The 23,994-nt window shown below is 39.0% G+C and overlaps 1 protein-coding gene across 1 annotated transcript; it reads right to left on the reverse strand.

Moving 5' to 3' along the window:
- Positions 1-1,866: 1,866 nt before the first annotated feature.
- On the reverse strand, positions 1,867-15,518 carry Ifi44l (interferon induced protein 44 like). The gene is made up of 9 exons (XM_006989489.4): positions 15,385-15,518; positions 11,621-12,102; positions 10,947-10,995; positions 10,085-10,280; positions 9,193-9,345; positions 7,218-7,389; positions 3,559-3,659; positions 2,733-2,907; positions 1,867-2,444 (listed from the first exon to the last, which is right to left on the reverse strand). The coding sequence occupies exons 2-9, from the start codon at positions 12,090-12,092 to the stop codon at positions 2,416-2,418; spliced, it is 1,347 nt and encodes a 448-aa protein (XP_006989551.1). The 5' UTR covers positions 12,093-12,102; positions 15,385-15,518; the 3' UTR covers positions 1,867-2,415.
- Positions 15,519-23,994: the final 8,476 nt, after the last annotated feature.

Raw genomic sequence — 23,994 nt, forward strand, 5'->3', positions numbered from 1 at the left:
AGTGAATCACTGGGTCTGGGGCATGCAGAGGTGGTCGTTTGTGGTCCAGATAAACCCTGATACCAACCTAAGCTATCTGCTTTCTGATCTACCAAAACATGAGGAGTCCCAGGCACAGTCTCCCACAGATATAGCTATACTTCACTGTACTTTCTCCACCAAGATGAACTATATCCTCCAAAAGTGTAAGCCGAAAAGCCATCCTCTCTTAAATGCTACTTTCAGGTATCTAGTCACAGCAATGAGGAAACTGTCTCCATTTTTGACGACTCCTTCAAATACTCATGATTACACACACACACACACACACACACACACACACACACACACACACACACACACGAATCAACCTGAGCATAACAGATATCTGTTCGAAAGTATGTCTAGAAATCTTAGATTTCAAAAAATGTCAGTCAAACTGATAAATGCGATTTCTCTTTTCACTAAAGGAATAGTGCTGCGAGGGGAGAACAGGAGACCTTGGAGTTTGTTGGCGGTTTCCTTGTTTCCAGTGGACAATAAACCAGGGGCAGGGGGCCTGGATGATCCGATGAGTAACGCTGTGCAGACTGAGTAGGTTATGTCTAGGACTCCCTCTCTCTGTGTGTCTCTCTGTCTCTCTCTCTCTGTCTGTCTGTCTCTCTCTCCCTCTGTGTGGGTCTGCATACAACAGCAATTAATGACAAATAAGGCCATACATTTTAAAAAAGAGCAAGGAGGAGTACACAGGAGGGCTTAGAGGGAGAAAAGGGAAGGAGAAAATGATGTAATTATGTTATAATCTCAAAATTAGAAGAAAAATGGCCATCAAAGACATCCCAGATCATTGGCTTTCAGGTCCTTTGTCTTGTAAACTTAAAGAATGGATGTCACACACCATAGACAGGTGAGTCTTAGAAAGTAGCTTAGGGCAGTTTTATAGATGAGAACTAAAGAGAAAGGAAGAAAGGCTCCTGTGATAGGTTGATTTCAAGAGCCCTATCTAGAGGTTAACCTGGCTATACTCAGTTGAGGTATGGGAAGTTATATTGTGGTCCCATTGTCCCTCCTACGAGCTAACCATATGTCTCCCCATTCCCATGCCTTAGTTGTAGTCTTGGTCACATGCTTATGCATATCATTCATGCAGCCATGATTATTAAGTTCTTATGTAATGAGAGAAGAAATAAAACCAGAAACCAGATTGTTCCTAAAACTCTATATCTTCATGAACATTCCTAAGAGTGCAGCTTCCCTTGAAACACTACTTTAGGAAAAGCCACTTCCTCATACCTACCCCAAAGGAATTCTTGTCTGCTTAGTATCCAAAAATAACCTGAAGAATAACCTGGTTGAAGGTAAGATAGACTGTCAGAATTCAGGAATCTATTGAACCAAAACAAACCAAAACTGAACGGCTAGAGAGACTGCTCATCAGCTCAAGAGTGCACACTGCCTTTGCAAAGGACCCTTTCACTTCCCAGCACACACATTAGATGGCTCACGATCCCCTGCCACAGTTCCAAAAGATCTGACACCTCTGTCCTCCACATACACCTTCACTCATATAAATACCCACACACAGATGTACACATATGCACATAGTTAAAAAAATAAAATAAATATTTACCCAAATAATAAAATATTTAAAAGAAAAATGAAAAATTTGAAGAATTATTAAGATTTATAAAATATATTATAAGATTTAATTTTATTTAACAATAGTCCTAACTTAGACAACTGCCAGGAGGACTTGAGAATCATCTGGGGGGCTTGCATGGCAACCTACCTTCCATGTTGACTAGTAAGATTTCATCTCTCAATAGTTCCTCTTTGGAGACACAGCAATGATGTTTTGGAATTCAGTTGATTAAAATCAAGCATGGAAACATTACAGGAATAGACTTTATTTCATGAAATTAAAAAATTAATTAACAAAGTTGTTAACAAATATTGGCTCTTTTTAATTAATTTAAATTGTTTAGAAGCATTCATGTTTTCAAGCAGAGATAAGTAACACCCTCTCCACACTTATTTTCTTTTCTCTTTCCAGCATCTTACTCTTTGTGTCTTCCCATCTACATGGAGTAGATGTCTAAGGAGATCATCAGTCTAGAGAAAGTGGTGCAGAAGAGTCATTGTGAGTATCCGGAAGATTTACCTGAAGTTGTGTTGAGCTCTGTGACTAGAAAGTCAAATCCAAGGCCTGTTTCTCAAAGAACTTACACTCTATGCATAATGGCAGATATCTATATAATATTGTAATCACTGTGCAATTGATTAGAATACACAGAATTGCATAACGTGCTAGAGAAATAAAAGCAAAGACATCAAGATATTAAACTGTAGTAGGTACAGGCATATGGAAGCATATTTGTTGTAGGGCATCTCTCTCCTCTCCACTTCTCAGGCTGCATCTTCATTTTTGATACATGATTAGCTGTTGAAGGAATCATTAGCTGATGCTGTTAAAAAAAAAAAAACAGAACATCACCATTAACAAAGGCAGAGTCTCAAAGAAGCTGTCAGCAGACTAACTCTCCCTAGGGAAATTCAGGTTTTGGCTAAGGGTAACTGATGTCACAGAAGACTAATGTCACTGTGCCATTCCTCCAAAACAAGACAGTCAACGGCGGGAGAGAGCACAGACTGCAACACACTTCAGGGCTGGGTAAGTGGGTCCCAACCACCCCACTGAGTACAGCTGATGGTTTTCCAAAAGACACAAGTGCTTTCAAGAGGAGCCAGGTTACCAGTTTCCTCAGGAGGCAAGTCTTCTAAGGAGTCATCTGCAGCCCGCAACATCTGCCTGAGTGCAGCAAGGATCAGGACATCTTTCATAGGTTCCAACGATCGCTCCGAAGCATAATTACTAACCATCAAGATATTAGCTATAGGAATATTTAGCATGTTCTGTACATTCTTTACCTGTGGAAAATATATTTAAAATTCATTTTATGTAAAAATATATTTGTGAAACATATATATGTGTATATATATGAAATATTTCATACTAGAAATTTGACTGAATATTAAATACAGTTAAGGAGAAAGGCTGAAAAGGTAATGGCTTGGCAAATCCTCTTCAGAATACAATTGTATGTATGTAAATTATGGATAATTATTAAAATGAAATACAAACTGCAACAAACTGAAAAATCAATCCAGTTATATGTACTAATGAGGACTGAACTCAAGGCCTCCCCTACTTTTGGCAAGTAAGCTCTCCTTGAGCTATATCTACAGCCTCTTTTTGCTTTTCATTTTGAGACATGGTCTTGAATTCACTCTGTAGCCCAAACAGGCCTTGAACTTGCCATCTTATGTCAGCTTCCTGAGTGTCTGACATTACAGGCCTACAGAAACAAACTCACCTTGACCTAATTCTCAATTCAGCTATGAACACACACATACACACATACATACACTCACACACACACATGCACACACACATACAGACACACACGTGCACACACACACACACACACAGTGGTGATGAGGGAGAGAGAGAGAAAAAAGAGTGGACACATGGCTGTGATTCTGTCTCTATATCACCTGATTATAAACATCACTCTTTACCTGGCTTTGAGAAGTCATATTTTCTGTCATGTTTAAAAAACTGTCATCGAGAACTTCATCACAGTTATTCACATTAGTAAGCAAGGCCACTTGTCCAACACCTGTATCAAATAGACATCAGCATTATAGGAATATATCAAGATAGGTTTTCTTCTTTTTTTATGCTTTTTTAAATTTTTTTTATTTATTTCAAAGTTATTGTTTTTTTCCATTTTACATACCAAGCACAGTTCTCCCACTCTCCCCTCCTCCTGCTCTGTAGCTGGAAAATTTCTTGTGTCCCAGCTGGCGGGTGGTTGGGACAAATCTCTCCTACTCATGTCCCCCAAGCAAACACACAGAAGCTTGTATTAATTAATACTGCTCAGCCATTAGCTCAGGCTTACTACTGACTAGCTCTTACACTAAACTCAGCCCATTTCTGTTCATCTATATGTCGCCACGTGTTCCATGGCTTTACCTGTGTGCCATTACATGCTGCTCCCTGTACAGCCAGGCTGGCATCTCCTGACTCAGCTTTTTTCTTCCCAGAATTCTCCTTGTCTGATTATCCTGCCTATACTTCCTGCCTGGCTACTGGCCAATCAGTATTTTATTTATCAACCAATCAGAGCAACACATTCACAGCATACAGAACATCCCACAGCACTGCTCCCCTCCCATTTCCCCCACCCCACCCCACTCTCCACCCACTCCTCAGAAAGGGTAAGGCCTCCTATGGGTAGTCAACAAAGTCTGGCACATCAAGTTGAGGCAGGACCAAGCCCCTCTCCCACTGCATCAAGACTGAGCAAGGCATCCCTCCATAGGGAACGGGCTCCAAAAAGTCAGTTCATGCACTAAGCATAAATTTTGGTCCCACTGCAAGGGGCCCCACCAACTGCCCAAGCCACACAACTGTTGCCCACATTTGGAGGGCCTATGCCCTCTGACATTTGGTCTCATGCAGGTTCCCCAGCTGTCAGTCCAGAGTCTATGAGCTCGCACAAGCTCTGGTCAGTTGTCTCTGTGGGTTTCCCGATCAAGATAGTTTTTAAATGTGCTTATAAACAATGCTCTCTGTAAGATGATTTGGAGAGTTGGATATAAAATATCCCCACTTAATCTGAGCCTGATCTTCCAAATGTCATTTCCTCACAAAAGGAGAGCTTACTTGGAGAGATACCTAAACTCACAGTAAGCCTGGAAACTTAGTATTCTTTTAAAGTGCGGAACATGGCTACTGCACCATTGAACTGAAGAGAAACACCTCAAGAGAGACAAAGACAGGAAGGATGTTCCCAGAAAGCTACACTGACCTCAAAGTTCAACTGAGATCTTGCTACCTTCTCCCTTAAGCATGCAGACCTGCTGTCTTCAAAATTAACTCTATGCCCTCTTTCTCCTCCCTCTCTCCTTGGAGATTATAACTTGGTTACAACATTTCTCCCTTCCCTTTCCTCCCTGGAAACGCTTCCATGTACTCCTCCCTGCTCTCCTTCAAATTCATAGCTTCATTTTTGTTTTTTATTATTATTGCATTTATGCAATAACACACACACACATATATATGCATATATATGCATATACATATATATTTCAAAATGTCACCTGTTCAGTTCTTATAATGCTACTTGTATGTTTATTTTCAGTTCTGACACTTTGGAAATGAACAATCAATTGGTGTATTCTACCCTGATGAGGGCTCCTCTAAAAGTCAGTTTCAGCCGGCAGTGGTGGCGCACGCCTTTAATCCCAACACTCGGGAGGCATAGGCAGGCGGATCTCTGTGTGTTCGAGGCCAGCCTGGGCTACCAAGTGAGTTCCAGGAAAGGCGCAAAGCTACACAGAGAAACCCTGTCTCAAAAAACCAAAAAAAAAAAAAAAAAAAAAAAAAAAAAAAAAGTCAGTTTCATTAAACATCACTTCATGGTGCTATAATGTCATATGTCCTTAAAAACTACCTTCAAATCTTAGCACTTCTCTAACTCAATCATATCCTAAATGCACCGCTGTTTTAGAGATGTTCCCATACACAGTTACATTAAGTGTATATAATGTCCATTAGATATACAGGAAAAATAAATAGGGTGTCTATGGTAAAAGACCTAGTAGTCATGCCATAAGAGTCCCTGAAGGAAAGAGAGATGATAGGACCAAAATTAATGATAATAAAAAACAAAACAAATAATATAGAAACTGACATGGAGAATTAGTGGCAAACCATATGTCTGACAGTGACTCAGATTTTAGATTTAGAGATGTGGTTATTTGAATAAAAATGGCCCCCATAGGCTCATATATTTGAATGCTTAATCACTAGGGAGTGGCACTGTTTGGAAGGATTAGGACGTGTGGCCTTGTTAAAGGAAGTATGTCTCTGGGGGTGAGCTTTGTGGTTTCAAGAGTCCAAGACAGGCCCAGAGTCTTTCTCTCCCAATTGAGATGTAGAGACGTCTCAGGTACTTCTCCAGCACCATGTCTACCTGCACGCTGCCATGCTTTCCACCATGATGACAGTGGACTAAACCTCTGAAACTGTAAGCAAGCCCCAGTTAAATGTTTCCTTTATGAGAGTTGCCATGGTCATGATGTCTCCTCACAGCAATAGAACACTGACTAAAATAAGGGATATCTTAAAATTCAACATAAAAGAAAACATACAAATAAATCAATCAGAAAATGGGTAAAAGATATGAAAGAAAGCATTTTACTAGAGATATATGGATGACCAGCGATTATGTTACAAGATATTTAAATCTATGGATTATTAGGTAAAGCAAGTTAATGTCATAATGACATATTTCTACATATCTATTACAAAAGTTAATTTTTAATAGTGGTAACAATAATACCAAATATTAGAAAAATGCAGAAAACTGGGATTGGTCATATAGTGCTGGTTGGAATGTAGCATGAGATCAGTGCTCTGAATAGCAGTTTTGTGATTTTTTTAAAATTAACATACACTTTCTATATGTTATAGCAGTCTTATCCCTGGGGAACTATGCCCCCACAAAACGAAAACACTAATGTTCAGAAGCATTATATCTATAGTAATCTAAAACTGGACAACGGTTAAATATATCCTGGTATAACTATATGAGGGAATATTGCTCAACAGCCATAGAGTAAATGCTCACTACATAAAATGTCTGACATGGACTTGAAAGGGTGTTAGGCCAAGTTAAGACAGTCATTCTCAGAAGATGGCATAATGAATGATTCTATTTACATAATATTCTCAAGTGAAGACTATAACTAGAGAGAAGTACTCACAAGAAGGGTCAGTGTGTTATTTTCATAGTGATGAGATAATTCTGTATCCTGGGTTGTAGACATAATTTCATCAATTGCTACATATGATAAAATAGTATAACAGCATCAGCACCTTGGTTTTGATCTTACTAGCTAGTTCCTGTGAGAAAGTTAGTACCTTTAAAAAACCCCAAGAGAATTGTACAACAGAAGACGATAGCCTAGTGCTCAGTTCTGGGGGCGAACACGTAAGATGGCTCTCAGCCAAGTCTTTCAGTGATGCCTTCTGCACTTGCCACTAACGTGGAGCTCAAGACACTTCCCAAAGGGAACAAGACATGAGACTCCTCACCACTCCCTTCGTAGCTTCCTATGAATCGTGTTTATTTCAAAGTTTTCAGTGTTTATACAATGAGACTCACCACAGGCTCCTGCATCTTTGTGGACTTCTTTGAGCTTTGCCACCATCTTAGCTGACAGGGTGTTAACAGAGTTGATGTTTAAGACATAAGCCACACAGTGAATCCTGTCCTTCAGTGGTGGCGAGGTGACAGAAGTGGGGTGCTTTGGCTTAATCGGCTTACACGGGTTGAACTGGATAGAAACACAAGTTGATATCCACTTTTCAGAGACTTCAGTTTCTACAGCGGAAACCACAACTGCTCCCCCTCTTCTTGCCCCAGTGTCGGCTCCTGGTTTCTTATTTATAGCTCCCTTCCTGCCTGCTTCTCATTGCCAAGATCTCACTATAGTTTTCTTAAAGACAAATGGCTTTATTGTTCTGATAAAAATGATGATTAACCACTGTAATTATTGAAAGAAAAATGCAAAGAATAAAGTCTGACTTAAATCTCCAATCTCCAGAAGCAAATAGCATTAAGATGTGCTATGGATCATTTAAGATTCCTCTTTCAGAATTTTGCACGCTTAAAGGACTGAGGCAGATGGAGAAATGAGAATGAAATGACATTCAAACTTAAAGACTATGATTTCTTCTTAATTTTTCAAGGCAAAGTGAGATGAAGTGAAACTAGAGAAATATCAGCTTCCAAGTTAGCGTCTTCTTACCACAAACAAGACAATGATCTTTCTGTTCCTAAGAAAATAGATTGCAAAACATAGCAAACATTATAAGTGTGTTCTCTCTCTCTCTCTCTCTCTCTCTCTCTCTCTCTCTCTCTCTCTCTCTCTCTCTCTCTCTCTCTGTGTGTGTGTGTGTGTGTGTGTGTGTGTGTGTGTGTGTGTGTGTGTGTGTGTGTGTGTGTTCAATGTTGAACTGAACTGGCTGGGTCTCTGACATGAAAACTGAAAACTGAGGATCTTCGCGATCTAACTTTTCTCTCCTTCTGCTCTCTTCATTCCTGAAATTTTGTAATTCCTTTCCTGAACTAGACTGTCTCCTGAAAATAAATCCTGCACTCTTAATTAACAGTGGATTTTTTAAGTTATTCTCTTTGTGTCTAGAACAAATTATATTGTAATAAGTAATTTCAAATGAAAGTGCATACATAGTCAATCTTTTCAATCAAGTTTGACTGAGAGGAAAAAAGATAAATGTTTAGAAGTTGAAGCCAATTCCATCACATTCCATACCTAAAAGAAAGATGCTAAATGATTAACTCTGTGAGCACTAGGAGTAGATCATTCACCTAATATTCTCAGATGTGCTGGGACACAAGCAGTATTAATTCTCACATTTCATATATTTAAAATCAAAGGCTTAAAAAAACATTATGTAACTTCCTGCATCGGTACACATCAATATGTATTAGCACTGCCTCGCTCTTGTGGAATACATCAACAGACAACAGACAATTATTCTAATATCTTCTATGTATAATTAAACTAAACATGCACAAAATTAAACTACCACTGGTTTAACTATTTAAATGGCTTCTTTATTCACAGTTTACAGTATTGAAAGAAACATGTAGGGCTGGAGAGATAGCTCAGCCATTAAAGGCTAGGCTCACAAACAAAAATATAAAAGAGTCATGTAAACAGTACAGTCTTATGAATGTCTCCTGGAATTCAGATAAGTCAAGTCCTGCCATTTAGTTTTATTTCTCAATGGCACAGACTATAAGAACCATCTCTTTACCTTCCTCTCATAAATATCTATTTATTTAAAGTATAGTAGTAAATGTTGGAATCACATAATGGCAGTTCAAATAGTAAAGTAAATGTTGGAATCACATAATGGCAGTTCAAATAGTAAAGTAAATGTTGGAATCACATAATGGCAGTTCAAATAGTAAAGTAAATGTTGGAATCACATAATGGCAGTTCAAATAGTAAAGTAAATGTTGGAATCACATAATGGCAGTTCAAATAGTCTTGTAGGGTAAAGATGCAATGAAACACTTTTAAGTGTCTTGAGGTGGTAAGAAATCTTACCTGATACCTGTCTGGTACACAGCCTTTTAAGATATGAGATATGTCATCTATGCACAGTCCTGCTTCTTCTCTCTCATCCAGTCCCATTGAATCACACAACATAAATGGGAGCGTTTTCCCACCTTCGCCATCTTTAACAGAATATATTCTGTACTGGAAAAAAAAATTATTGAGTTAAAGTATATTTGTTAGGATTCAAAATGAAAAAGAGAAATTAGCTAATGTTTTAATATAATGGCCTGAAACTGGCGTGATCCCCACTAGCTCGGCCCCCCAGGAGTTGGGGTTACAGGCACGTACCACCACATCAAGCCTGAAAAAAATAAATTTCTTCAGTATTCAAAGCTGCTGTGTAGCCATAGTTCTCCCATGGGTGGTACAGGAAATGGCCTAACACTGTACTCTACTAGGAAGTACAAAGCCTGTCTATGATATCACAACAGCTTGGGTGCTGAAGCTTCTCAGTTAATGCTCAATAAATTCAATTGTTGTAGCATCTTAACTGGACTTCTCAGACGAGACTGACATGTTGAAATAAATCCACATAAAATACAAAATACAATTCATGAAAGTTTTAGAAACATTTAAGCTATGGAATACAGAACCAATGATAAACTGATGTTATAGTCTTATTATATATTTGCAATAAGCACCAAAAGGTATTTTTTATATAACTAATTCTTGGATCTGTAAAAAGCAAAATGCTTCTCTAGATAACATTATTGAATAGAGATAATTCTAGTGCAATGTTTTTCTATTTTACTCAATTATCTAGTATTTAATTGTAGATTAAGAAGAAGGTTATGTCTGAGAGAAAATTACAAAGACGTGAACAAATACATTCTTTGTAACCTGTAAATTGTAATCTTCTGCAAATCCTCAGGTAACTTACCTGTTTGGTAATGCTGGTTTCGTCAGACCCCACAATGGCCTGGCGAGTTAGGTGGCCTTGGAAAGCAGACTTCACTGAATTGAAAAAGCTGGACTTTCCAGAACCTACTGGACCCACCAAGAGAATACGAACTTCCGAAACCAAGTCTTTTTTGGGCCTGTAGGCTCTGAGAGCAGATAGTAACCTTCCTCGGTACCTATTTAGAATGCAGGAAATAAATAAAACAGCAGATCTTCCACAAAGCACTGTAGTTAACCTAGAGCATCTGGTTCTTCCATTTTAGGGATGAGTTTAGCTACACACTTATTTCAATAGTAGCTTCATAATATATTATGTATAGCACCCTAAACATAAACATTCTGGGTTAAATATTTTGCACCTAAATAAACTGCATTTATATATTGGAGTAATTTTTTTGGGTTTTTTGAGACAGGGTTTCCCTGGGTAGCCCTGCTGTCCTGGGACTCACTCTGTAGACTATGTTGGCCTTGAACTCATAGAGATCCACCTGCCTCTGACTCCTAAGTGCTGGGATTAAAGGCATGTACCACCACCACCTGTGTGAAATCTTAACCTGTACCAAGTCATTGTTAACCTGAAAACACAAATCTTTGAATTTATCAACACTGAAAGTAAGTAATTATGTGCAATAAATATATTAAGGGGAAATAAAAATATATTCATATCTATAAATTGAAAAAGGGAGGTTTTGTTTTTATATTAACTGGAATCTGTCAATAACAACCTTTTATCATTCCAAGTAATATGATTTTTCTTGTTTTTTTACTAGTTTATTGTTAGCACTGTTATCACAATTAATCTAGATATAATGAATAAAAGGTAGGTCAAAGACCAAACTTACTGTCGGACGGTCAACATCTTCTTTATGAAGCCTAGATCATTCTTAACTCCTACAGAAAACAAGCACAGCATAGTAAGCTCCCTAACTTGTTTGGTTCTCTGTGGTCAAGTCTCTTTCCTAAACAGGGCTGGTCTGTTTGTATAACCCTGGCCTTCTCGACTAAGAGTTCAAGTTGGCAACACCCTGAGAGGAAAAGGAAAAAACCATGAATCTCTTTGCAATCATAATGTCAAAATTTCTCTCTGCTGTCACCTTCCTTTCCTCTCTCCCACCCCTCCTCTCCTCTCCTCTCTCCTATCCTGACCTTTCTCTGTTTATTCTGGAGTCACTTTATTGACCATCACCTGGAAACACAGATGTATGTTACCCAAATTCCATGCTCCAATGTTGAAGCAGTTTTACCACATTTTTATAGTTTTACAGAACAAAGAAAGTCATAAATCAAGACAAGTTTAAAACGTGTTGGTAGGTACATCAGAGAGGCAGATACAAGGCCATCTCTATCTTTGTACATATCCATCTTAAATTCTTTGCTCACAGCAGTCTTTAGTCCTTAGTCCTGCCTAATAAACTAATATTTATTCATCCTTTTCCTTGTCCTTGCACACCAATGATAATGCATGAACTGCAAAGACGAGTACCAAGTGCAGAGACAGAGTCCCTTTTATACATACCATCAACTCGGAAAATTTCGCACTCCAAATATCCAGAGACAGGTTTAGCATTGAGTTTGAGTTCTTTTATCAGTGCATCATTAAGATGAAGTTTGTATTCTCTTGGATTCACAGAGAGTGACAAACCATCAAGTGAGGAAAACTTCAGAAGTGTACCATTGACTTCTACTTGTGTGTTCAAAAGTAAAGTCGACATTCCAGTGCTGTTATTCTCTTTAAATGAAAACCAAACACAAGTACTTGGCTTATCAGAATGTAAAATGGGAAACTCTTCCAGCATAAAAACACCTACAACAGCTTGCTTCAAGTGAATTACTGTCATCGTGGATCTCTGATGACCGCATATCTTACTCATATCAAGAGTGCACAGTTGATGAACACTAGACTTATAAAGAAGAGTCAAAGATGTATTCCCAAGCAGTTTCTCCAGAATCTGTTCCTGTATCCACGTCAATCTGGTTGTCACATCCATGTTCCTGCAACTGATAGAAAAACAAATACAGGTTGAGAGACTAGCAAAATAAAGCAGTTTAAGTTACAAGTTTCTGTTCAGTTCCAGTGAGTTCTATTGTCCTCTGACCCAATTAAAATACAGTATTTTGAAGCCAAAAATATACAATGTAGAGATATAGAAACAGCATTTATATATGAAAAACAGATGCTTTAGAAATGATAAATAGTGTTAAAATTTAACACTGGGCTCGGAATAATGGCACTCTCCTTTAATTCCAGCACACAGGAGACAAAGATAAGTACATCTCTGTGAGAATAAAGCTAGCCTGGTCTACATACATAGTGAGTTCCAGTCCAACCAGTATTACACAGGAGACTTTGTCTCTAAAAAGATAAATAAATAAATAAATAAATAAATAAATAAATAAATAAATAAATAAATAAATAAATTTAACATTGGTTGACAGAGTAAATTCCAGACTAGAGAAAAATATAAACCAAAAATTAGTAATTAATAAATACTTTATTTTAGTCAAATAGCAAATAATTTATCTAGGCTTTGTGGATCACATAGTCTCTACCTTGATTACTTGCCTATCATTGCAATCACAACAGTTATAGACAACATGTATTATGTTTTAAGTGTGATTCACCCCAAGATTCATGTATTGGGAGCTTTGCCCTCAATGTGGTATTGACTGATAGAACAATAAAGAGACAGGACTTAGTGATAAATAGATAGTTGAATTTAGAACCATGCCCTTGTAGGAAACTAAGGGATTGTTCGCAGAACCCTAGTCATTTTTCATGAGAGAGTTGTCATAAAAGCCTAAGATTGTCTATGATTCTGATATCTTCTGCATATGTATTATACTACCATGATACAATCCTCCTTGATGTGGTACAACAAAGAAGACATGGACCATAGCTGGACAACACAGCTTTAGATATCTAGAACTATGAGGTAAATCAACCTGTTTCCTTTATAAAGTTAGCTTGTGTGAGATATTTTACTATAGTAACAAGAACATACTAATTCTATATTTAAACAAATGAATATTACTGCATGTCAGTAAAACATTATGTGCCACACATGGACTACAATGTGTCAGTCCATGAATTAGAGGACAGAGATGAAAAATATATTCAAAAAGATAGTTCACAAGGAAATAAGAGAAATAGGAAAAGTATCAATGGATATGTAAATCCTACAGTGACAGCTAATGCCACAGCCATTACACCAGTTACTAGCATCAAAAAAATGGTATAAACTGTTTTTAATGTATTAAAAATCATTAGACAATCAGTCTAATTAATAGGAAGTCTGGTAAATAATTATATTACTGGCTAAGATTTAGAAGAATTGGCACAAAAGAGCAAACTTGACATTGAGAATTACACTTCCCTGAGTTGAATATGTTAACTTCAGAGAGGTAGCTTAGAGGATTAGAGATGGTTCATGAGAAAAGTGTTTGTCGTGTAAGTACAAGGGCCAGAGTCCAAATTCTCAAAACTAGTGTACATCCAGGCACAATTGTGCTCATCTATAATATCGGCATTCCTATGGCTAAAAGGGACCCAAAACTAGGAAAATCCCCTGAAGGATGTGAGTGAGGTAGCAGCACACAGACAGGCAGCCTGCTTTATGCAGCAGTGCACAGGAGACCTTTCTTCAAACAAAATGGAAGACAAGTATAGGCACAACAGGATGTCCTCTGAACTCCACAAATGCTGTGGTACACGTGCACCTATGTACACACACACACACACACACACACACACACACACACACACACACACACACACACACCAGCCACCTGAAATGCTGAAAAATTAAGTAAAGCTTCAGCTAGACTAACAGAACTAAAACAGAATTTTTATTTTGGAGTATGACAAAAAAGAATACTTTGCAAGCTTTGTCCACGGGTGATGGGTTGGAATTCTGAAGAGATCTAGAGAAGGAATTAACAGACTGGAGGTATATAGAATTTGTTTTATCTTCCACTAGTTTCAGTCCTGTTGCATTCAGATAAGCAAGATTTCTGGTGTGGGTCATTGCATGGCAGCTTAATTACTGGATATCTGAAATAAGGCACTAAAGATACAAACTATAAAGGAAAGATGAAATTGACTTTGAAAACAAATGATTGTCTTATAACAAGACACAACAGAACAACTAGTTGGTGAAGTATAATAAATATTCTATAAAGCTATCCTGCAGAAGAATAGGGGAACAATGAACCACACAGAAGAAAAACAGCCCAAGAATGTGAAGAGCAAAATGAAAGATGTGCTGACCCAAAAGAGTAAGAAGCACAGGAAAAGGAGACAAACGTTTTGTAACATGACTCTGTGCTGAATACATTTCACATCAGGATAAATATCCAGCAGTGCCAACAGCTGGCCCATATATAGAAATTAAAAAAAAAATGTTGGTGTTGGAGGCTGGAAAGATAGCTCGATGATTAAAAGAACATGCTACTTTTCTAGAGGACCAGGGTTCACTTTTCTAGAGACCCAGCTCTCTCACAACCACCTAAAACTCCCATTTCAAGGGGCCTGAGGCTATCTTCTGTCTTATACAGGCACTGCATGTATGGGTACACATATGAACACTCAGGCATATACACATACCCATAAGACAAATAAATAATAAACAAAATTATTGACATTGTCCAGATGGTGATATAAGTTCAGCCGAAAATCTATTCAGGCCTGCACTGTTTATGAAGACGCATAGATCAGGTATACACATTTTGGCACATCTGTACAGTGAAGTCAACAGCAGTTTATGTCAATGGATTAGCTCCATTATTATAAACATGGATAAAGGTCAAATAATTTTCTTTTAATTTAAAAAGCAAACTAAGCATGAGAAATTAAGTCTGGTGCCACCTATATAAAATGTTAGCACAAAGCAGTACTAAAGATTACATTCATACATTATACACACAGTAGATGCACAGAAATAAGTATGGCAATGATCTATGTAGATGTCTGGATTATGTTTCCCTCTGAGAATGAAGTAAAGAAGAGAACAGAGGAAAGAGTCATGGATTGCTTCTACTTTTCATGTAATACTTTTCTTCCAAAGCAAATCTGATTAAATGAAGCAAATCATAGTTGAAATGTGATTGAAATATTTGGAGACTTTTCTAGAGTTCACTCTTCCCTGAACTTAGCAATGTGTGAAATTTTCATTAAAGTAAGCACAGAAATGAATGAGGATAGTATGATCACCCTGACAGCTTCACCCTGTAGATCAAAGAGAACCAAGCAGGTGGAGAGCCGGGTGGCTAGGAGGTGCTTACCCGCTGCTGAGACCTGGAGCAGATTGCAACAGAGGACAAATTAAGTAGAGATTTCTTTTTCTGAGTGTGGCGCAGTCAGAAGACAGGAAGTTCTTTGGCTAATTTAGGTTCCAGAGTCACAGGATCCAAAACTGAAATTCAAAACAGGAAATGCTTGGTTGGCTGCATGCCAATTGCCCTTAGCTTTCATTTTCCTCACTAGGAAGAAAAAAGATGTGAAAGAGAAAGACAAACAGAAAAAAAATTTTCCTTGAGCCTGACTCCATGCAGTCATGCATGAAGCAGCAATGACCCACGAAAACTCACAGTAAACAAATCCTTTCTGTAAGATTTCCTGTGTCCTTGGCCCTATGGTGCTAATGCTTTGACTGTTCTTTCTGGAACAGTCCCATACCTGTTGTAGCTCTGCTGGGCGGCACAGCTGGTGCTATTCAAACCTAGACTCCCTTCATTGGAACAAGTAAATGATGGTTCTGCTTTTCCGGACTCTATGCAGCACCGCAGAGCTCATTTTCCTGTTTACACTCATTCACAGGCCGGCTCTAGACCTGGGAAAGAGAAACTGAACTGGACAAAAGCAATGGTGTTAAGAAGGATGCAGTGTGCTTAGGTAGATGGTCAAACACGCACAGTTACACACATGACTGCTGCTAAGTGCTACAAAAGGAAGAGGAATGAGACAGTGGCCTCACCCAATTGGGCTGTTTGTGAAAGGTCTCCCTGCAAATCAGATTTTAAGCTGAAGCATGAGATGAAGGAGAAACAGAATGAAGTGACGTGAGACAGAATGTCATTATCTGAGCCTCCCAAGCAAGTGTTTCTGTCCATTTGGAATAGAATGTGATAAGAGGGGCTGTGCCTATGTAGACCAGTAGCTTTCCTTACACCAAGTGGCCCGGTTTCATAAAACAGCAATGCTAATGCAAATTGATTCCTGTTGATGCAAGTTAAAGCCTTGTCCAGCCCCGAGGGTTTGTGCCCATTTTTATTTCAACTTCTTCTGTCGTGTTTGCTTGATAACACTGGGAGGTCTGCTCTTCTCTGAAGGGAATGGAGGAGGACAGGATCTGGGAGAGGGGAGGTGTGCGGAGAACTGGGAGGAGTGGAAGGAGGGGAAACTGTGGTCAGTATGAGAGGAGAATATTTTGTTTAAGTCACTGTCTGTCCAGAACAAACCAGGAGATGCAGACCGATTGTCTTAGAGTTACTAGGGTCTCTATTGCTGTGATGAAATACCATGACCAAAAGCAACATGGCAAGGAAAAGGTTTATTTATCTTACACTTCCACATAATAGTCCATCACTGAAGGAAGTGAGGACAGGAACTCGAACAGGGTAGAAATCTGGAGGCAGGAGCTGATGGAGGGGTTCTGCTGACTGGCTTGTTCCTCACAACTTTTTCAGCCTGCTTTCTTATGGAACCCAGGACCACCAGCCCAGGGATGGCACCACTAACAATGGTCTGGGCCTTCCCCATCAATCACTAATTAAGAAAACACATTTTCTCAATTGAGGTTCCCTCCATTCAAACATCTCTAGTTTGTGTCAAGTTGACATAAAACTAGCCAAGACACTGATGTTTACTGACTTATGCAAATAAGAGCTTAATCAGTTGTGAACATGAACACATGAACATATAAAAACAGTATCAGAGAAAGCAGGTCTGTGAGCTTAACAGACCACCCATGATGGAACTGCTCCATCTGCGTTGTATGAAAGAAGAGCTGTGGAAGAACACTGGAATTTGGAGGTACCTGACTGGCCTCAGGCCATTTCTCAAAGTGCACCATGGGACTGGCAAGCAACAGACCCCTGAACTTAGTATGACCTCTATACCTGACTAGGCCCACAGGGAACTACAGTTCACCTGGCCCAAGCGCACCTTGAGCCAGCTGCACACTTGGTCTCACCACTGCATTGGCGCTCATTGCCCTGACCCTTCTGCGACTTTATTTTTTATATAACTGTCTTATCCAAGCACCTGTGGTGACTTTTTGCATCTGTATTGGCTCTCTAGAAAGATCTTTTGAGACCCTCTCTCTTTAACCCTTCCTTTGCCATCCTGTATTTTATATATCATTGTGTACAGTATGGTGTATGATCTGGGAGTTCCTGTTAGTAATTAAGGTTGGAATCAAATAGAAGAATCTGTGATCACCAAAATCAAATCAAGAGTATTCAGTGAATTAAAGTCAATGAAACGTGTCATTCAAAAATTCTAACATACAGTAAGACACAACTGTGTCATCTACCATAATGAAAGGATTCACTGAAGAGAGAGTGAGAGCATCCAATTCCCAGCACTGAGACTAGTGAGGACTCAAACTCTTCCAGTTGAATTTCTCATGACAACAGTTGGAAGTTACAACTGTAACAAGAGATGTCTTAAAAAGAAACTTACATTAATTTTCTCTTGTTTTGTAAAATTACCACAAACTTAGAGGCTTTAAAAGAACCTCCAACTTAACCATACAGTGTCTGTGGAGCAAGGAATCAGGTGGCTCAACGCTATTTCCTGTTCAGGGTCCTTTAATTCTGTTTTATTTTTTTATACAAGGTCTCACTCAATGACAGACCAGCCCAAAATCATTACACAGAGCAATCTTGTCTTGACCTCATAGCCACCTTCCTGTACCAGACTCCAAATGCTGGGGTTGTTGGTATGAACTACCATCCTTGGCTCCCGGGGTCTCCTCTTTAAGGTGTTTACTGACTGTAGTCTTCTGAAACTCTGGAGCAATCTGATTTTCAGCTCATTCAGTTCATGGGAAGAACTCTGTGCCTTGTATATAGAAGATTGTGTCCTCTGTTTTCTTATTACTGACCAACCCTAAGCCATGCTCCTAGATGATACTCCCAGTACCTTGGAATTGCCCTTCATAGTCATCCAACATGACAATAACAGACATCTCCAAGGCCAGGTGCAGAATCCCCCTGTACCCATCAGATTTCCTTTGAGTCTCTTCTAGAGAAGCTAACTTTTCAAAGGGCTTGCTTAATTAGATCATGGGAAAATAATTTATCATCCTTAAAATAAGAAATATTAACCATAGGATTGGTATCTCATTGTATTCAGATCTCACACACCAAGGGAGGGTATATAAGTCACAGATGGGGAATGAAGATACATCATAGAATTTTATCAACTACATAGGACAAGTCAGAGAGCCAAAGAAATCAATTTAAGCCTTTTGTATTTCTGTATTTGCTTATTCATTCATCCACCCACTCACCTATTTTTTCTTTCAATACAAAAATTTTGCTGAATGCTCATATGTCATTGCTAGAATATGAGACATAAATATGGGTAAGTTCTACCCTCATGAAAACATCCCAGATAGGTTAAGGAATGTTTTTACCCAAGAATAAGGTTAAACAAAATAAAGGATTTAAGGCAAAGAGAAATGATTCTTATGGTTCCTTTTAAATATTTTAATGTATTGGGGAAATATAAAAAGAGAATATTCTCATATATTGAGTCCTAGATTGATATCTATTAGGGTTTATACTTCAAATTTCCCTCTAAAGATATACATCAAATTTATACATCAAAAGCCCACACCATGCCCAGTGTCACTCCATCTGCCTACTGCCTGGAGATCAAGATGTAAAGATCTCAGCTGCTGCTCCAGCACCATACCTGCCTGCCTGCTCCCATACTGCCCACCATGATGGCCATGGACTCACTCTCTGGAAGTGTAAGCAAGCACCAATTAAATGCCTTCTTTTATAAGATGCCTTGGTTATGGTGTCTCTGTCTTAGTTATGTCCACTGCTGTCCTCAAGTACAGAATGGCTGTGTTAATTTGAATAGGATTGGTCTACATAATCTCATAGGGAGTGGCACTATTGGGAGGTATGGCTTCGTTGGAGTGGGTGTGCCTTGTTAAAGGAAGTGTGTCACTGTGGAGGTGGGCTTTGAGGTTTCCTATTGCTCCGGATACTGCCCAAATAGTCAGTAGATTTTCTGCTGCCTTCTGGTCAAGATGTAACCAGCACCATGTCTGCCTGCACACTGTCATGCTCCCAGTCGTGATGATAACAGACTGAACCTCTGAAACTGTAAGCTGCCACCCCAATTAAATGTTTTCTTTATAGGAGTTGTCATGGTCATGGCATCTCTTCAATAAAACCAAAAGACAATGGCCATGGTTGGAACAACTTGATAAACAAAATAAGTAATGGCAGGGGCTGAAGAGATGGCTCAGTGGTTAAGAGCACTTACTGCTCTCTCAGAGGACCTAGGTTCAGTTCCCAGCACCCACATAGGGGCTCACAGACATTTTTAACTCCATTTTCCAGGGGACCAAATGCCTCCTTTGACCTCCTCAGGCTTCTGAACATGTAGAAGTTCATATATATATATATATATATATATATATATATATATATATATATATAAAATAAAAATTGTTTAAGTAAATAAATGAATAATGATAGTGTTAGACTGCAAACAATAAGATAAACATTGAGTAAATAATTAAACGAATAGCAACATATCACTCTTAATTCCAATTTATAAATGCATAAAATTAAAACCTGGTGTTAGAAAAATTTCATAGTAAAAATTTTTCAAGCAAGATATAGAGCTTTGATGTAAGATACTTTGACAATGAAATACCAAATCCATACAGCAATTGCAATATAGAGGGTTATAGGGATGAGATGTTAAGGCCAATAGAAAAGTAAGCATAAGGCTGTGTTCAATTGCTGTGGAGAGAGGGAATGCTCCTAGCAGAAAGGAAATCCACACCTGGAGTACGGTTGAGACTCAACTAACTGGCAGACAGCTCCCCAACCCTGCAGAGCCACTGCACTGGTGGGAGTCCTTCTCCTAAGGTTCTAGAGAAAGCTGGTCACAGAGAATGTCTCACTGGAATCTCACTGCTACAAAACCACCTTAGGGGAGATACTGGAAAACACTATACCAATGGTTTTTGAGTACCATTGGCCATCATGTGTAGTAGATGAGAGCCATAGCTGTGCCTGCTGCAGGGGCTAGACCACACAAGCTGTATTGCCCATGGGACCCAAGAACAAAGCCCTTCTCTTGCAGCATCTCTCCAGCGCCCTCTGTTGAAAAGGCTTAACTTCATATGAGCCTATGAAGAAAAATATACGCAAAGAAACTAAATCCTATTTTAGAGCCAAGCAATGCAGAGTTGGTATAGAGCTGAGAGACAATAAATTGATAACTAGAGGAGAAAAAAAGATGATGGTGTTGATGGGGAGGAAGAAAAGGGGGAGGAGGAAGAAGGGAGACAGGGGAGGAGCGAAAAGGAGTAGAAAAGAAGAGGGATAAGAGAGGGAGTGGGAGGAAGAGAGAAGAGAATGGGTGGGAGGGGAAGGAGGACAGGGAGGAGGAGGGAGAAGGGAAGAGAGAAAGGGAGGAGGAGAGAGAAGTGGAGGAGGAGGGGGAAGTAGAGGAGGGAAAAGAGGAGGAGGGGAGGGAAAGGAGAGAGAAAGGAGAGGGAGGAGAGTGGAGGAGGAGGGAGAAGAAGTAGGAAAACTGGAAGAACAGCTTTGGTAAAATGGTCATAAAAACCAGCATAAATAAGTGCTGTGGTTAAATATTTGTTCCCTATCAGTTTACATGTGATAGCTGATCCCCAATGTGATATTATTTAGAGTTCAGCCTCGTGAGTGAGATTGTTTCCATTATGAAAGAGATTCCAAAGAGCTGTTCCTCCACCACTCTTACACCTTCATCACATGAAGACTGCTAGCTAGAAGATGCCAGCTGTGAGCCCAAAGGAGACTCCTGTTAGATGCTGGACCTGTCATCTTCATGATCTTACACTCTGCAGCTGGCAGAAGTGTGAGAATGCATCCCACTCTCTTGATTAACTGCATAGAGCATTTACAGGGAGAACACTTAAGACACCTATAAATCAACATATAGAAAAATTACCACTTCCTAACTTACCAGTGGACCTATGTAAATGTACTTAATTCCACTGATCACCAAAACAATGAAAATTAAACCCACACCACATTGAGATACCATTCCATAAACACCAACTGACTGAAATGGCAAAGGCCTGGAAATCTGACTTTTTCTTTACCCATCTGTACTCCCTTTAAGCCTCCTGTATTATTATTCTACCCAGGACTTTAAGCATTATACTTAATAATACAGTGTTTTTCCATTCCTAACTTTTAAGAAATGCTTTCAGTCTTTTCCATTTAGTATAATGTTAACTATGGGTGTGTTATAGCTGAAATATATACCTTGTGTTCCAAATATCGTCAGGGCTTTCACAGTGAACTTTATCAAGGAAGTTTTCTGCATTGATTAGAATGATCACATGATTTCATATGGCATTCATTATCCTGTACTTCAAATATTCTAGAGATTTCACTTAGGTCCTATAAAGATTTTCAACAAAATAGAAATGGGGGATGGAGTTCCCACTCACAGTAGCTTCAAAAATATACCTAGAGATAAACCTAACCAAGAGGGTAAAAATGGCTACTATTAAAACTTTAAAACACTGGAGAGGAAACTTGATGGGAAGGCCTCTCAGGCTCTGGGAGGGTGGAGTTAATGTTATAGAAAAGACTGTACTGTCGAGCGATATCCATGTCTTGTTGCAATCTTCTTGAAAAATTCCAATGGTGTTCCTCACAGAATTATAGAAGACAATCCTGGAATTCACACAGAAGCACAAAAGACCTCATATAGCAAAAGCAGTTGGAGGAGAAGGAGGTACAGTAGCGCACCAATATCAGATTTCTAATTTTACTGAAGATCTATAGCAAAAAATAAAAAAGCCGATACTGGCACAAAAAACAAACATGATGATCGGTAGAATATCAGACCTAAAGAAAAAAGCACACATTGACAGCCACCTAATTGGTGCCAAGAGTGCTTTAAAAATAGGGATAACAGAGGACATCTCCAACAGATGGCACCGAGAGGCTAGATACAAACATGTAGAAGGAAAATAGAGACATATCTCTGAGTCCCTCCCTCTGTGTAATAACCAATTCAGAGACCTCAGTGTAAGATCTAAAGCTTTGAAGCCAATAGAGGAAGCCATGCCATGGATAAAACACATGAAGTCATGTGAACAGGCAAGGACTCTCTGAAAGGGCTCACAGTCAACAATCCAGTAAATAAAACCTAGACTTGACAGTTGAGACCAGTTGGAATTCAAATGCTTCAGTACAGCAAAGAAAGTAATCAGCAGAATGAAGGAAGCCTACAGAATAGGAGAAATTCTCTGCCCACTGTATGTACGACAGGAGATTTATATCTAGAAAGTATAAATAACTGGGAAATTTATTTCAAAGAAAATATACACATGGCCAGCAAATATTTGAAGTTGTTCAACATCTTCAGCTGTTGAAGAAATACAAATGAAAAACACCATGAGATTCTGTCTCATGCCAGCCAGAAGGATTCCTATCAAGAAAACAAAGTACAGCAATCATTGCTATACACTCAAAGGATCCTAAATCAGCCTACTACAGGGGTACATGTGCACCCATGTGATTGACACACGGTGCACAGTAGCCAAGATATGGAACCAGCCCAGAGGTCCAGTCGCAAATGAATGATGAAGAAAATGTACGTACACACAAGAGAGTCTGACTCTGAAAGACAAATATTGCATGTTTTCCCTCATATGGAGAACCTACATTTAAATTCACACACATGCGATGTGTGGGACATAGAAGTAGAAAGTCTACTACACGAGGGGAGAGCTGATGAAAGAGGAAGAGGATGATGGGAGGGCAGTGGGAAGGACCACTGGCAGGTAAGTACAAATGAAGTGGAATTTTATATGTATATAAACATATATCATATATACATCTTTATATGTTTATAAAATGTCGCAGGACTACTGGCAGGTGAACAAGAGTGAAGTAAAATGGTACACATGTATGAAAACATCAGCATGAAACTCATGACTTTGTATGCTAATTGAAAAAAAATTAACAATAATGATTTAAAAGTCAGAAAGCCCAGCCAGATTTTGCATAGAATATAGCATGACACTGCTGTTAAAGTATAAATTTGTGTAGTTATTTTGAACAGGTGGGCAATGTCAATGTAAGCTCAACATACATGTTCACATAATGAACCAGAAATTCTAGTCCTTTCCACACAAATTAATGTTCACGTTTATCATAGGACATGCACAAAATGTCCATGGAGGTCAAGAACAGCCAACAGCTGTGCATACCAGCACTGGATCTATGGAACCCAGGCCCTCCTAACAGTCATCTGTAGAGGGAGAATGGAGACTCCTGTGGCCCTATCACACATTTCTGACCTATTGGCAGCCAACAGATTCTGGAGAATATAATACTGGAGAATATAAAGTAAGCCAGAAATGATAGTTTCACATACAAACAGATCTGTCACGATCATAAGAGCAAGCTTATTTTGCTGTATAGTTACCAGGAGAACTAGGGTACTATGGCATGCAGCTGTGTGTCTACTGTGAGTCCACCAGACTGGAGTGGCTAGTTCTAAACTCAGGATACACAGACTGCCTTGATTAAACTCTGAGGGACACTAAAAGCCAACACTGGTAAATAAGGGAAAGATGTTTATGACTGGGAGATGCTGGCAGGGGTAGGGCAGAGGTGGGAGGGAAG

The sequence above is a fragment of the Peromyscus maniculatus genome, chromosome 6 (genome assembly GCF_049852395.1).
Source record: "Peromyscus maniculatus bairdii isolate BWxNUB_F1_BW_parent chromosome 6, HU_Pman_BW_mat_3.1, whole genome shotgun sequence".
Taxonomy (NCBI): Eukaryota; Metazoa; Chordata; class Mammalia; order Rodentia; family Cricetidae; genus Peromyscus; species Peromyscus maniculatus.

Excerpts from the sequence above, each read along its gene's own strand:
- Ifi44l (XM_006989489.4), bottom strand. The coding sequence starts at position 12,092 with ATGGATGTGACAACCAGATTGACGTGGATACAGGAACAGATTCTGGAG. Across the intron at positions 9,346-10,084 it reads AAACCAGCATTACCAAACAG|TACAGAATATATTCTGTTAA; the intron begins GTAAGTTACCTG and ends TTTTTTTTCCAG. Across the intron at positions 7,390-9,192 it reads GTGTACCAGACAGGTATCAG|TTCAACCCGTGTAAGCCGAT; the intron begins GTAAGATTTCTT and ends GTTTCTATCCAG.